The 16,275-nt window shown below is 35.5% G+C and overlaps 1 protein-coding gene across 10 annotated transcripts in view; it reads left to right on the top strand.

The window, feature by feature from the left end:
- The window catches only part of HERC1 (HECT and RLD domain containing E3 ubiquitin protein ligase family member 1), a 183,532-nt gene that overhangs the window by 52,152 nt on the left and 115,105 nt on the right, over nt 1-16,275 (top strand). For all 10 annotated transcript variants that reach the window (XM_024567643.4, XM_045201606.3, XM_045201604.3 and 7 more), the window contains 10 exons: nt 1,036-1,131; nt 5,510-5,704; nt 6,493-6,804; nt 8,479-8,575; nt 9,385-9,528; nt 10,434-10,561; nt 13,315-13,459; nt 13,565-13,736; nt 15,323-15,457; nt 15,779-15,944. In XM_024567643.4, the coding sequence (XP_024423411.2) occupies nt 1,036-1,131; nt 5,510-5,704; nt 6,493-6,804; nt 8,479-8,575; nt 9,385-9,528; nt 10,434-10,561; nt 13,315-13,459; nt 13,565-13,736; nt 15,323-15,457; nt 15,779-15,944 (1,590 nt within the window). The remainder of the gene's footprint in view (nt 1-1,035; nt 1,132-5,509; nt 5,705-6,492; nt 6,805-8,478; nt 8,576-9,384; nt 9,529-10,433; nt 10,562-13,314; nt 13,460-13,564; nt 13,737-15,322; nt 15,458-15,778; nt 15,945-16,275) is intronic.

Genomic DNA, 16,275 nt, shown 5'->3' with positions numbered 1-16,275 from the left:
TTAAAATTTGGGAATCACCATCTAAACAATTAAAGAGAAAAAATGTTTTGGCAGCAGCAGGTTAGTACCTGGTGACTCAGTGAAAAATAGTCAACATGTGCATTTCTTTCATTATTTAGGAATTGTGTTGATTAAAATAGTTTGAATTGATAAAGTCATAATCTCAGAATTGGATGGGATCTTACAGGGCATCTAGGCCAACCATTCTTCCACAGTAGAGGATATACTTTTCTAGGTATATCTGCCATGGTACATACCTGTTTATATTATAAAAATATTTTTATAATACAGTATCCTTTGAAATAAAGCCACTGATGAAAATTTCACAATTATAAAATTGACAAATTAGAGAAAGAACTTGAGAAGAATATGGGTATTTGAAGGAGCAATGAAGATCAAGTTCACTTTCTGGTTTATCATTTTTCAATGAGAGAATGATTTCTGGTCAGAGCCATTAGGCCATACTGTGGAGAGTAGGCATTTAGTCTCAGAAAGGTACTATGATTCCTCAGCTGTGCTAGGAAAAAGATGCTTTGTTGCTAGTGTAGTCAGATAGCTACATGAACTGACTTGTAGGACCTTGGTTGTGCTGAAACTATAAAGGGAGGGCCAGACTTTTTGTTCTGGTCAGGGTCACCACTCAAGTCGGATATGTTCTACTGATGAGCAAGACAGCCCCAGGGAAATAGCATATATACCCTCATTTATTGGATGTTAACCACCCACAAAGAATGTGTAATTGGCAAAATTCTGCCTCCTTGACTGTTTCTGGGTCAAGTCCTGTGACCCTTAGAAAAAAATCAGTATTTAATAAGGTTATCAGCAAGGGATTGACACTTAATTTAGTGTTTCTCTGTACAGCCACATCTTTTATAACATTTATGTGTAAAAGTTGGTTTCATGACCTAATGTTCAGATTTGGCCTTAATGCACGTAATCATATAAACAGTTCCTTAAAAGTTTTTGTGGATTTTTAAAGTGGTTTTAATATATATATATATATCTCTCTTCTTTCCCATAATGTTATAATTATAGGGTTCATCTGCTGATCGGAGTCAGTGGAGGGAACCAACCAGAACATCTGATGGCTTGTGCTCACTCTATGAGGCAGCTTTATGTCTCTTTGAAGAGGTATGTAATAATTATGGCTTTTACATTGACAGTTACTTTGTGTTAAATGCTGTACCATGTATTTATCCCTTAAAAATATCTGTTCAACCCCTCAAAAGGATGCAAAAGAAAGTGACATTACAGATTGTCTCTGGAAAGTGGAGCTGGAGTGTCTGGAACCAGAGATGAGGGACATAGTTTTCAGTGCATACCTGTTCACTCATTTTGAACTTTGTATCATGTGACGGTAACTGTAATTTAAAAAAAAAAGTAAAACAGTTATAGAAAGACATACAGGAACTTATAGCCAATATGGAGGCATAGGTAGATACATTTTGCTTCCTCGCACAACAAAAAGAAGGATAACAGCCAACTTAAAAACAAAAAACAACCAGAACTGCTAGAAAATCAAACTGTATGGAAGTCCAACAACCAAGGAGTTAAAGAAGGAAAATTCATCCAGACCAGTAGGAGGGGTAGAGACGGGCAGCCGGGGTGGAGAGGACATGTGGCAAGGTTGCAGCTGGCAGTCCCACATTTGTGTGCAGATAAACTGGGAGGAACAACTGGGAAGCAAGACAGACCAGGCATCCCAGGGTTCCAGTGCAAGAAAAGAAAGCCTCAAAACCTCTGGCTGTAAAAATCAGTGGGGGTTGTGGTGGTGGGAGAAACTCCCAGCCTCATAGGAGAGTTTGTTGGGAGAGACCCACAGGGTCCTAGAATGTACACAAACCCACCCACCCAGGAATCAGCACCAGAAGGGCCCAAATTGCTTGTGGGTAGTGGGGAAAGTGACTGAAAGCCAGCTGAGAGCTGAGCAAGCGGCACTGTTCCCTTTTGGACTCTACCCCCACATACAGCACCATGTGGATTGCCCTGCCCTGGTGCATACCTAAGGCTCTGTTCCTTACAACATAACAGGTGCACCGAGACAAAGAAGTATGGAACAAATGAAAGAACGGATCAAAAATTCCAAAAATAGAACTAAGTGACAAAGAGATAGCCAACCTATCAGATGCAGAGTTCAAAACACTGGTAATCAGAATGCTCATAGGTATGACTGAGTATGGTCACAAAATAGAGGAAGAAGTGAAGGCTATGTAAAGTGAAATAAAGTAAATATATAGCAAACCAACAGTGAAGGGAAGGAAACCGGGACTCAGATCAACAATTTAGAGCAGAAGGAAGAAATAAACATTCAACCAGAACAGAATGAAGAAACAAGAATTCAAAAAGAGGAGAGGCTTAGGAACCTCCAGGACAACTTTAAATGTTCCAACATCCAAATCATAGGGGTGCCAGAAGGAAAACAGGAAGAGCAAGGAATTGAAAACTTACTGGAAAAAATAATGAAGAAAACTTCCCCAGTCTGTGAAGGAAGTAGACATGCAAGTCCAGGAAGCTCAGAGTCCCAAAGAAATTGGATCCAAGGAGAAACACACCAAGACACATCATAATTACATTATCTAAGATTAAAGATAGGGAGAGAATCTTAAAAGCAGCAAGAGAAAAGGAGACAGTTACCCACAAAGGAGTTCCCATAAGGCTATCAGCTGACTTCTCAAAAGAAACCTTGCAGGCAAGAAGGAGCTGGAAAGAAGTATTCCAAGTCATGAAAGGCAAGGACCTACATCCAAAATTACTCTATCCATGTAAAAGCTATCATTTAGAAGGGAAGGGCAGATAAAGTGCTTCCCAGATACGATAAAGCTAAAGGAGTTCAAAATCACCAAGCCCTAATTATATGAAATGTTAAAGGGACTTATCTAAGAAAAAGAAGATCACAACTATGAAGAGTAAAATCACAATAAACTCAAAACTATCAACAACTGAACCTAAAAAAATCCTCTAAAATAAAAATAAACTAAGCAAACGACTAGGTCAGGAACAGAATCACAGAAATGGAGATAAAATGGAGGGTTATCAGTGGGGAGGGGAGGGGAAGCAGAAGGGGGATGGGGGAGAATGGGGGATAAGGTACAGGGAATAAGAAGCATAAATGATTAGGTACAAAACAGACAGGGGGGAGGTTTAGAATAGTATAGGAAATGGAGAAGCCAAAAAACTTACATGTACAACCCATGGTTATCAGTGGGAGAAGGCTGGTGGGGGAGGGGGTGTGCAGGGTGGAGGGGAATAAATGGGAGAAAAAAATGGGACAATTGTAATAGCATAATGAATAAAATATACTTAAGAAATAAGTAAAATCTTAAAGACATACAAACAAATGTATGATTTAATGAATTATCTTTAAAAAAATCCTTCTAATCTGTACCCAGGTAAAGAAATAAAACTTTATTCTTTCATAACCCTTTTCGTATTCCCCTAAGTATCCACTATCCTGACTTTTAGAGTACAGATACTCCTCAAGTTATGATGGGGTTACTTCTCAGTAAACCTATTGCAAGTTTAAGATGTTGTTTAGTCAAAAATGCATTTAATACAGCTAACCTATTAAACATCATAGCTTAGTCTAGCCTACCTTAAACATGCTTAGAACACTTATATCAGCCTTAAGTTGGGCAAAATCATCTAACACAAAGCCTATTTTATAATAAAGTGATGAATATTTCATGTAGTTTAGTAGGCATATCACTTTTGCACCATCTTAAAGTCAAAAAGTTTTAAGTCAAGCCATTGTAAGTTGGGGATGGTCTGTAATACTGCTTTGCATTTCTTTATAGTGTCACATGGGTGTGCATCCTTAGACACTATAGTGCAGTCTTGCTCATTAAAAAAAGTCTTAATTTTTTTAACCTGCTGGATCCCTCCTTTTTTTTTTCTTTTTCTTCAGTGTTTTTGTTCAAAAACCTGGGCTGTAGAATTGCCCACAGTCTGGATTTTGCTGATTGATTTCCTTAATCTAGTTTGTCCTGTGTATTTCCTGCAAATTGGCAGGTGGATCCAGAGGCTTGATCAATCTCAGGTTTGGTCACTTTGGCAAGATTATACATGGTGGTGTGATCTTCCATCAGGTTCCATATGTTGTCTGTTTTTGTGGTATTAGCAGCCCTTGATGCTTACAGTACTAGATCTATTAATTCATTTACAGTTGGTTGCAAAATGGTCATATTCTATCATTCCTCTTTCATTTACTAGTTGGAATATTTTCATAAAGAGATGATCTCTGTATTGACTAGTTATTCTGCTACAAATCATATAGAAAAGGCAGAATTAATGCTTGAATTTCCCCACCTGATTTTTCAAAATTAATTTGAGAGAGAAAGAAGCATCGATTTGATGTTTAACTTTTTTATGCATTCACTGGTTGTTGATTCTTGTATGTGCCCTGACCAGGGTCAAACCTACTACCTTGATGTATTGGAATGATGCTGTAATCAACTGAGCTACCCAGCCAGAGCCCCACCTGATTTTTTTGAAACACTGATTTTTTATTTTATTAGGTTTCAGTTTAATGAATTGGTCTCCTTTCATCCTCCGAACTTGACTAATTGATTTCATTTGAAAAATGTCATTATAAACTGATAGATTTAAACCTATTTCACTTTCAATTCCTTGAGTTATTATCTGTAGTGAAGCTCATATTGTTTCATCTTTGACCTCCTTCCTGTATTGTTTTGTGTAATGTTAGAACAATAAAAGTGGTTTCTCATTGTGTCCCCCTCCCCAGCTGTTATCTTGACCTTCTCTGTCTTTCCTCTGTATTCTGCTCAATTTTTATTTCACTCCCAGTAGTTTCTCCTCATTGTGGGTGCTCTGTCCTGTAAGGGAGTCCTAGCTTATCAATCTCAAGAGTTTACAAGAGCTAGATTGCTCTAACTTTAAACTTCTCTTCACGAACCCCTTGTACTTACCTGCTATCAAAGAGGGTTCAGCTCTTCCTAGTTGTAACTGCTGTTCTTAGTTTGGTTCACTGTTCTTTCCAGTGAGTACATGATTGGTTTTCTTTTTGTTTTTTTCCTTTTCTGAGATCTGTCAGATACTCTATTGCTTCTTCCTGCACAATTGTCATTGCCATGCAGATTTTGTATTTGGTGGTGGTTTATCTGCATCTGCTTAAACTTCGGAGTTATTGGAGCTATCCTTGTTGCCTAGTTTTGCTTTGAATGCTAAGCATGGGCTTAAAGTTACGCCTTCTAGTTACTCTGTGTAGTAATTCAAAGTGTTTAGAAAACTATGTTGTTCCTGCTATCCTACCTACCTCCCAGTTGTTTTTTAAAAAGTGCATTTCTGATCTCTGCGAGTAGATTTTTTCCTGTCTCCCTCCTTTTTGGGGGGGAAGGCTATGAATTTTCTTATAAGTTGGGTGCATTCATAAGTTATTTGAGCAGTTGAAAGTTTTAGAAGTAGGAAAGTCAACAGTAATTTCAGAATATTTATTAAAATGGCTAATTTAAATATGTCTTGACAATTCATTGTGTGTTTTTAATTTTAATAGGTTTGCAGAATGGCTTCTGATTACTCAAGAACATGTGCTAGCCCAGATAGCATTCAGACTGGTGATGCTCCAATTGTCTCGGAGACCTGTGAGGTTTATGTTTGGGGAAGCAATAGCAGCCATCAGTTGGTAGAAGGCACACAGGAGAAAATATTACAGCCCAAACTGGCTCCCAGTTTCTCTGATGCTCAGACTGTGAGTTCTCTGCATACCTTACAAATTGGTAGATGACAGGGTTTGCTTTAAATAATGTTCAGAGTGTTTCTTAAGTAAGTGAAGACTTTTGATTGTTTCTTATCTCTGTTTCTATACTATACTGTGTCAGTTTTTTCATTTTAATAAAAAATCTTTAGTCCCCTGTTTCCCTAACACTGTTTCCAAGTTTCAAAAAATTAAATTGGATCTGGATTTTTAAAAGAATTATGAATGGCAACATACTTACGATTATATTCAACACAAATAATAAGTAAGACTAAATAAAAATTGGAATTTTCCCTTTACCATATTGGCATTTTGTTTTCCTATTATGATTAATTTTTTTTTTACATTTGTAACTACCTTTTAGCTAAGCTAGAACTTTCTATTTTATATTATTTTCATTAAAACATATTTTTAAATGAATTTAGAATATATTATTGTCCTTGCCATAATAGACCAGGGAATTTATAGGAAAATTTTATTTTTTTGACTTTCAAGAGGAGGTTAAAAGATTTTACTTTGTTGTTTCATTGAATCATGACCAGGTAAATAACCTGGAAATATAGAATATACAGTAATTAGAGCTCCACAGTAAAGTCAACATGAAAAGGCCATTAGTAGTAGTCTTAATTTTCTATTTACATTTTAGTCTCCGTGAAGATTCATGCCCTAATTGGCTTTAAGAGTCCATTTTTGAGCCTTTTTTTGTAAAACCAGCCTTAAATATTATATTTTGATTCCAGCAGAAGCATTTTATGTTTGCAATTCTGTTTGTTTCCTTACAGATTGAAGCTGGACAGTACTGCACTTTTGTCATTTCTACGGATGGTTCTGTCAGAGCTTGCGGTAAAGGCAGCTATGGGAGACTGGGCCTTGGAGATTCTAATAATCAGTCTACTTTAAAAAAGTTAACATTTGAGCCTCACAGGTCCATTAAAAAAGTTTCATCTTCCAAAGGATCTGATGGTCATACTTTAGCTTTTACAACAGAAGGAGAAGTCTTCAGTTGGGGAGATGGTGATTATGGGAAACTGGGACATGGAAATAGTTCAACACAAAAATATCCCAAGCTTATTCAGGGCCCTCTTCAAGGAAAGGTATGTACTTTATTTTTTAATTTAAAAATACTAATTAGATGCACTGGTGCTGTAATTGACAATATCGTTCAGATTTTGATATGTTCTTTCTGAAATTGCCCTCCCCTGAACCCCTTTGGCTCATTTTTTATATGGCTCTTTCATGTTTTATAAAATATTTTACATATATTATTTAATTTTAATTCTTATAATAACCTTATTAAGGTAGTTATTTTCTCATTTCACAGAGAGAAATGAGTGTCATCCATTCATTCAACACATAATTCTTTAGCACCTTCAAAGTTCCAGGCAGAACAGTGAACAAGACAGACATGATCCTTACTCTTGTGGAGCTTTAATCTGTGGGATAAGGATAATAAGTAAACAAACATAAAATAATTTGAAATAACAGTAAAGAAAAAAATTGAGTAATGTAACAAACTAATTTGGGCAAGGTGTGATATTAGATAATGAGGTCAGAGTTCTCTTGGACGAAGTGGCATTTTAACAGAAACTTACATGAGGCAGTGAAAGTGGTTAAGTAACTTGCCGGAGGTCACATGAAAATAATGGTCACCATTAAAAACTAAACCTAGATATCCCCTTATTTCTATTTTACCTCTTTTTTAAAAAGTGAAGGTATTTCCCTAAAAATATATGCAATTATGTAGGTTTCTCCATTTTAAGATTGTATTCTTTCCCTGAAGGTTTTCTCACATAGAAATCTTTTAGTGTTTACATTTTAGTTTTATATCTGAATTACAAGTGGGACACTTTTCCTTCATTGGAGGTTGTTCGAAAAGGTTGGCTAACCCAATGAATTTTACATTATTGTAACTTTCTTTTAACTTAGACATAAACCCGCAAGTAGTAAACTTTGGAACATTCCACTTGACAGCATCAGGGGATACTTGATAAGATGTTGAATCTGGGGCTCTGAAGAACTTCAGATAAACACTATTCGAAGTTGTATTTTCCTAGTCTTTGTAGCACCTCATTTTATTAGTTATTAGTGTAGATAGTTTTTTCTGTGTATCTTTTTTCAGTAGTCAGTGATTTGATCAGTGCTAAAAGGTATGACTAATTCCCAGATTGTGTTGGTACATACCTTTATTCCCCTGATTTTACTCACCGACTGTATAGCTACTTGGGGGTAAAGAGATAAGCTTATATACTGCTTAGATCTTTCTGCATTGGTAATAGTCATCTGTTTTTGAGAGTTACTAGGATTGGATGTTTTGTGTTAAATTATATTTAAAATTTTTTCATTGTTCCATCAGTGTTTAGTCCTCTTCAACTCTTTAAGTAGAGACTTGAGAAGTGATACAATATTCCTGTAAGTGATTAGATTGATGTATGTGATATTGGGGGAGTTGCTAGCATTTATACTGCCTTTGTGTGAATTGAGTTAAGGAAAGGTGTCCTCTCCTCTGTGTGGAAGCCAGGGTTCATGGCTTGGCAAATACAGAGCATACAGCCAATCCTCTGAAATATAGAGCATAGGCTATATTTCAGCATTTTCTTGACCCTTTAGCTGGGCACCCTTATCCTGGGCACAACCTCCACGACTGTACATGGCAATGCCCGGATGAGTTGTGAATATCAGTATCTCTGAAGTCTTTTTGGATAGGGTCATATATGAACTATATGTTTTAGCAGCTTTGTGTTCATCAAATTCACTTTGTGTACATGTAGGTAGTTGTTTGTGTGTCGGCTGGATACAGACATAGTGCTGCTGTTACAGAGGATGGTGAATTATACACATGGGGTGAAGGAGACTTTGGAAGATTAGGTAAGATTTAAAAAAAATTGAAATTATTCTCACGGAAAAATGACGATGGTTAATGAGAAACAGTGAGACTAGAATTAATAGGCCAAAGATTGTCATTTATTTTGTTAGTTTTAAGTTCAGAGGAAGGTAAGTTTATATATATAGAATACCTAGATTCTGGCACTGAAATTTTAAACGTAATTAAATCTAGCAAGTATTTACTGAGTGTGTACTGTGAGCAGGCATCGTAGGATTTCATGGGTAAGAAAGATACCGTGTGAACCTGATGTGTATAATCTAGGGGGTAGGGATAACAAATCAATGAGTGTGATACTAGACAACATTAGGTAAGTGCTCTGGGAGGAACATAAATAGAATGTCCTAATGATTCATTGGAGGGATTGGGTGACTCAGTTTGGGAGTAGCCAAGAAGATTGGGTAAGAAGATGTTAGAAATGATTCTGTTTTTCATATTAACTGCACTTAAAAATACCTCAATTCTGCCCTGGCTGGTGTGGCTTAATGGATTGAGTGCTGGCCTATGAACTGAAAGGTCACCTGTTCAATTCCCAGTCAGGGCACAAGCCTGGGTTGCAGGCTGGGTCCCTGACTGGGGGCATTGCAAGAGGCAACCAATCTATGTTGCTCTCTCACGTCAGTGTTTCTCTCCTTCTCTATCTCCCTTCCTTCTCATCTCTTTAAAGATAAATAAATAAAATCTTTTAAAAAACCCGCCTCAATTCTGTTACTAACTTGTAATGTTTATTTCACCAGTGAAGTAATGGCCTAAAGAAAAAGAGTTAACATTATTTCTTTTTTGTTTTACCAAGGTCACGGTGACAGTAACAGCCGTAATATTCCAACATTAGTAAAAGATATTAGCAATGTAGGAGAGGTTTCTTGTGGCAGTTCACATACTATTGCTTTATCTAAAGATGGGAGAACTGTATGGTCTTTTGGAGGAGGAGACAATGGTATGTAAAAAAATTTTTCTTGACTGCTTTGGCCTTTTTTTCCTTTAGTTTCTTAACAAATTATTTTTTAATTATACATGCCTATTGTAGAAGAGCCTGAATACTGATGACAGAAATTAAAAAAAACTAAAATTATTGTTATAACCATTGTTAAAACATCTAAATAAATGTGTGCATTTATGCAAATTTGTACATACTGTATATTTTTACATAGATATCTTTTACAAACCAAGGCAGTCCTATATTTACCACGGATACTATTTTATAACCTGCTAGTTTTTATCTGACAGTATTTTATGAATATCTTTGCCCTGTCAATAAGTATGGCTCTACATTTTTCTTTTAAATGGTTCAAAGTATTATTTCATGTGATTGTAGCACAACTTATAAAACCAGTTTATTGTTGAGTATCTAGAGGGTTTCCAATTTTTTTTTCAGTATTAAAAACAATACAGTGAATGATTAAATCTTTGTCCTCTTTACTTAATCACTCCTACCAGCAATATGTTCATTTCCCCATATTCTTCAACTACAGTGGGTATTAAAATGAAGATTATGTAAAAAATAATTTCAGTAGTGAAAATGGTATCATTAATTTGTATTTCTTTGATTCTTAGTAAGGTAGAAGTTATGTGTTGGCCATTTGTTTTTCTTATTTAGTGATTTGCCAAGATTTCTATTTTACAAACTATTAAATCTTTTCAAAAATTAAAAACAATTATATTTATATGTGTTCTAATATAGAACCTATTTATTATACCAGCAAATTTCAAATTAGAAATATCACCATTAAAGGAAAAACAGAAGAATAATTTTCCATATCTCTCTTAAAGTGGTTTAAATCATAAGAATAGAGGTTCTTTAAAACAAGTAAATTGTTTAACTTGAATGTGTTTGTTTTATAGGCAAACTTGGCCATGGTGATACCAACAGAGTGTATAAACCTAAAGTCATTGAAGCTTTACAAGGAATGTTTATACGGAAAGTTTGTGCTGGGAGCCAGTCTTCACTGTCTTTGACATCAACAGGGCAGGTAGGACTAATGCATGGGTGTCACTCATTTTCACCGGGGGCCACATCAGCCTCGTGGTTGCCTTCAAAGGGCCGAGTGTAATTTTAGGACTGTATAAATGTAACTGCTCCTTAATTAGGGGCAAGGAGCTCAGCTCTGTTGGGTAGAAACAGGGTGCCAGGCTGGATAAAACAAGGTGGAGGGCCAGATTTGGCCTGCGGGCCTTGTGTTTGCCACCTAAGGGATGAGGTGAGCATAAAGACTCAGAGTATTTCTTAGGACTAGATGACTAAAAAGTAATAATTGTATTTAAATTTTAAAGTTAAAAAATACATTAAAAATATGTTTTCTCCTGAAGAAGTGCAGTATCTGAGAAGGAACCAGGTTTCCTGACCTAGCCTGTGTGACCCAGATAAACCTGCTCTCAGCCCCCTGTGCTTTCTATTAAGATGGTTTTACAAAACCTTTTAGCACTAAGCATCCATTAAATTTTTTCTTTAAAATCATGGATACTTGGGGACAGTGAGACTAGATCTTGCTGGAGCCAGTGATATGAACTAACAAGGCAAGAAGGTGATCAAAAGAAAGGATAAGGAGAACATTTCCGTATGGAAAATGATCTCTGAGAGCGTTCGGTGCTTCCGAGAAAGGGTTAGTCAGATTCAGGATAGTCAGATCTTTACAATCTCTTTATAAACTTTTGAACTCATACATGCATATCTTGACTTGTTTGTTGGTGATGGAGTGGGTCTTGTTGTGGTGATAGACTGACAGCAATTTCTCCCTTACCCCCATCAGCAATGATAATGAAAATGGGAGCTGACCACTTATTCTCTCACATGTAGGAATCCCTTATACCAGGCAGTGGTATAAAAAATGTTTTCTAACTACAAGGCAGATGAGTAGCAAAGCTAAAATTAGCATAAAATTTAATTATTTTTGAGAGATTGGAGTGCCTTGTGTCCTAAAAAATCTACCTCAAACTGTTTATCACCTTGTATTTCACTACATTAGTCATTTGTTACAATGCTGGTAGTTGCATTAAAACTTAAAACTTCTCTTTTACAGCTTTCTCACTGTGGGTTTTGTGCTAAGAATCCATGAATTAAGCCAAAATATGTTCATTTATTTGTTGTATAGCCACAGGCAAATCACAGGCCTTCCTTGAGTATCATGTGCGTCTTCTGTAAGAGAGGGGTAATAATTTCTGCTTTGCTTACAAATAACCATAGAAGATAATTATTTGAATTGAAAGTTTCTATAAATTTTGAAATACTGTTCAATTATTAGTTGCTAGTAATATAATAATAGTGATAAATTCATTACATTTCTTTTGGATAAATTCCAAAGAAACATGAATTATTTGCTTTATGGAATAGATGTACCATGAGTACACTAAGTTACGTGAAATCAGCTATATATACTGAGGAAAAAATAAAGTGAGAGAGAGAAACATTTTTAAATGGTAAGGGTAGTTCTGTTTATCATTATACTGCTTGCCGAGCATCTAATGAATATCAACATCTCTTTTTCCCTTGGTTCATTTCAGTCCCTCAGGCCTTTTCAGTGCTAATTTACCACCATATTAAATGTGATTCTTATGTTAAAAAATACAGCATGTATTTTTTTAGTACAACAAGGCCCTGAATTCAAGCCAAATATTTCTTCATCTTGTGTTCAACCAAAGGAATACTGCCATAGCAAAACTTAGCTTGTGTGGGTCTTAATGAGTGATAGTGCTATATTGTACTTGAGTGATTTAGAATAGAATTTTCAGTGACATTAACTGTATATTTTTTCACCTTATTTGTCTTTAGTGCCTAACTCCTCTTAACATGTGCCTTCCTTGTACTGGAATTATGTGGCATTCTATACTTGTCTTAAGTAAGTTATGTGACAGCTGGTACAAGTATTTGCTCTTCATTTTTGTTGAAGAGGTTTAATTTCTCAGTAGTCTTTCCTGAAGTAATTGCAAGACAAAGAAAAATTCCCAAACTTCAAAGGGCCAAACTATTAAGGCGCTAACAACCACTATTATGGCGTAAGGATAAGAATCTATATGATATTACCAAAACCCACTGAAGGAAAAAAAGTCATTCAGTTTGCTGATTGTAGGTTGCAAAATTGGCAGTCATTTATTCTTTTATATTCCTCTTTTCTTTACCTTGGCGTTCCCTGAAGAATCTTAAGTCAGTGGATTGTTGGTTTAGTATTAATTAGTGAAAAATGAAGATGTTTAAAGAGAACTGTCTTGACTACTGCTTCACAAGGTCCCCTTTGTAAATGGTAATTAAAATTTTAACAACGAGGTAAGGTAGTTTTCAACTAAATCATAAACGTCAGTTTTGTGTTTATGTAATTTATTATATATGATCATACCTTGGTCTAATCAACCAAGAAATATTTGTTGAGACCTTCAGAGTGATAAACATGGAAAGGAGAAGTTTTAAGATAGCAACAGTATTTCTAAGCTGCTAAGATTGGGCAAATGTAATATAATGCAGTTAGTAACTTTGGTGGAATCTCTCAGAAGATCCTTCTACTTTTTCCTTTGACAAATTATTTTTGTTTCAGTTCAGGTATTTGTCTGCCTGTCCAGTGAACTTCTAAAAACAGCAAAAGATTCACTATGAAAATCTTTAAAAGAATTAAGACAGTAAATACTGTTTTTAACAACAAAAAGATATTAGTTAGTATTAACCCACACTGTTGTTTGTGATATTTATTCCTAATATCTCAGGATATTATGTGTAATGTACTTCTGTTTGTTTCAGGTCTATGCTTGGGGCTGTGGAGCTTGTCTAGGTTGTGGTTCTTCAGAAGCTACTGCTTTGAGACCCAAGCTTATTGAAGAACTGGCTGCCACCAGAATAGTTGATATTTCTATTGGAGACAGTCATTGTTTGGCTCTTTCTCATGGTAAAGTCATTTGTTTTTAAGAATTAATACTAATCATCATCTTCCACACATTTATTACATTTAAATTGGGCTTTTTTGTTGTTGTTCTTTGTGTTTTGTTTTTAGATAATGAAGTTTATGCCTGGGGAAATAACTCAATGGGGCAGTGTGGCCAAGGAAATTCCACAGGTCCTATTACTAAACCAAAGAAAGTGAGTGGCTTAGATGGCATAGCTATTCAGCAGATCTCTGCTGGAACATCACATAGTCTGGCATGGACTGCTCTTCCTAGGGACAGGTAAGAGTGCCCACATTTAAAAATTCTCATGCTTTAGTAGCAGTAGAAACTTCAGTGAAAACAGAAATAACAGCACTTTGTTTACAAAATGCCCTTCTGAACATTTTTAGTATTTTTTTTTTTTTTACTATCATAGAAGTGACATCTAGATTTCTTTCAATTTCAATGTTGGGGTTAGATATGTTTTAAAAGCATGAAGTTATCCCCTGTATTTAAGGTATTTTTTAATTTGTCTCCTAAACATTTTGAATTCCTTCTTTGTGTCCAGATACTGATTTTAAAAATTAAATGCCTGCATATCAAGAGGAAGTTAAAATAATCAAAATCAGAACTAGGCTTTATTGATTGAAGCAGTTGATTAGCCTTTGTGTCCTTTATCGGGTTGGTTTTTTGGAAAAAAGCAGTTGCCAGACTTTTACATAAAGGAAGTTACTTTTTGCAGAAATTTAGCCTCTTCCTAAAGTGATAATCATATTTGTTTAGATAATCAGGTAGGTGAATTTTAACCTATATTAGGAGATTGAATTTTAAGGGATTTAGGGGTTGCTTCAGATACTTCAGATGCATGTGGGCTAATTTACAACTTAGAATGTATTATGCAGTTGACCCGTGAACAACATCAGTTTGAACTGGTTCACTTGTACATAAACAGATTTTTTGCAATAAATAATATAGTTGCCCTTCCTTATCTGTGGGTTTTGCATCTGTAGAACCAACTACAGTTCGAAAACAGTATGTATTTTTAATCTGTGGCTGGGAATCTGTGGAAGTTGGAGGCCCGACTGTATGCCCTTTTCTCTGCCATTTTATATAAGGGACATGAGCATCCATGGATTTTGGTATCCACAAGGAGGGGTGTCCTTGAACCAATCCCTTGCAGATACCAAGGTACAACTACAGTTAAGTTTTTGGGGATTCAAAAGATATACATGGATTTTTGTTCTAAGTGTCAGCACCAGTAACCCCCACATTGTTAAATGGCAATTGTATTTGGATTTTGGAGCTTTGATTCAGATGGGGTTTATTATGACATTCTAACCAATTAAAAACATTTATAGATACTCTCTAAAATAAAAGCCAAAGGATTAATAAACTGAATAGAAATAATTTGCTATTAGTATTAACTCTGTAACTTCCCACTTAATATATAGATAGTTGGTTTCCAAGATCTTGAAAATCTTCACAAGAGTTTTGAGGAGTTTTTCTTGTAATAGATGTCAGTATATCACTGTATAGAGTCAGGCTAGTTTTCTTAAAATAAAATATACATTTTAATAGATCCTTAGAGTCAGAAGGGGCTATAATAGATCATGTGTCTCAGCCCTCTGCATTCGGGTGAGTGAATATCCAAACCTTCCAAAATAGGTGGTGGTTATGTTTTCTTTTTGAAGAACTCTAGGGGTGGCAAATTCTTGGTTTTCCTCAGTTGCTAAAATGAAGGGTTTTATCACCTTCAAAATCAAGAAGGTCTTCTGTGTATCTTATTGAAATCTTTCAGCTTTAGTAATGGTTTGGTCTTTGTTTTAGATCATGTGTGAAAATTTTATGTTGAGGCTCTTCCATGATTTTTCTTATGCTTTTTCCAGACAAGTTGTTGCATGGCACCGACCTTATTGTGTAGATCTTGAAGAGAGTACCTTCTCACACCTGCGTTCTTTTCTTGAGAGATACTGTGATAAAATAAACAGTGAGATACCCCCACTCCCTTTCCCCTCTTCAAGGTATGTTGTGTGTATGTATATATTTGTTTGTGTGCGTACATCTATTAAGTACTCATTTCGAGTTTTGACTTACTATTCTTTTTTGTTCAATTTCCCCCTCAATTATATGAAACTTCTTTATAATCTAAAAAGAGCTAAACTTAGGTACTTATTGATAATAAGCTTTCTGGAGAGTTTTCTGTAATTTCATGAATTACGTTTTAAAAATTACTGCTGGTCATAATTTGACAAAATTTTTAAAGAGAAAAAAAATGTTACCCAAACTGAAAAGCACATGCTCATTTATATTCCAAAAGTTCACAACAGTTTATTTGGTTTCAGGGAACACCACAATTTCCTCAAGCTGTGCCTGAAGCTGCTTTCAAATCACCTTGCTCTTGCACTTGCGGGAGGGGTGGCTACCAGCATTCTAGGGAGACAGGCAGGTCCACTTCGAAATTTGCTCTTCAGACTGATGGACTCAACTGTCCCAGATGAAATCCAAGAGGTAAGAGTATAGGACTCACAAATCTGTACTTCAAGGCATATCTTTCTCTGAGGTTGTAGCTCATAAATCCAACTATATCTTAGAATACTTCATTTGGATGTTCTGTCCTTTAAAATAAAGGTCAAATGTCATCTTTGAGAAACCTTTCATTCCCTGCTCTCTTGCTAGGTTAGGTTCTCTTGTATATATTCTTATTGTATCACATTGTATTAAAGTTGTCTGTTTATAAGCACTTCTTGTCTTTTTCTACCAGAAGATACATTTATGAGGACAAGGACCTAGTTTTATTTTTTTATGATAAAAACATACAGCATAAAATTTACCATATGAA

Source organism: Desmodus rotundus, chromosome 7, assembly GCF_022682495.2.
Source record: "Desmodus rotundus isolate HL8 chromosome 7, HLdesRot8A.1, whole genome shotgun sequence".
NCBI lineage: Eukaryota > Metazoa > Chordata > Mammalia > Chiroptera > Phyllostomidae > Desmodus > Desmodus rotundus.
This window is presented reverse-complemented; position numbering and strand designations above follow the sequence as displayed.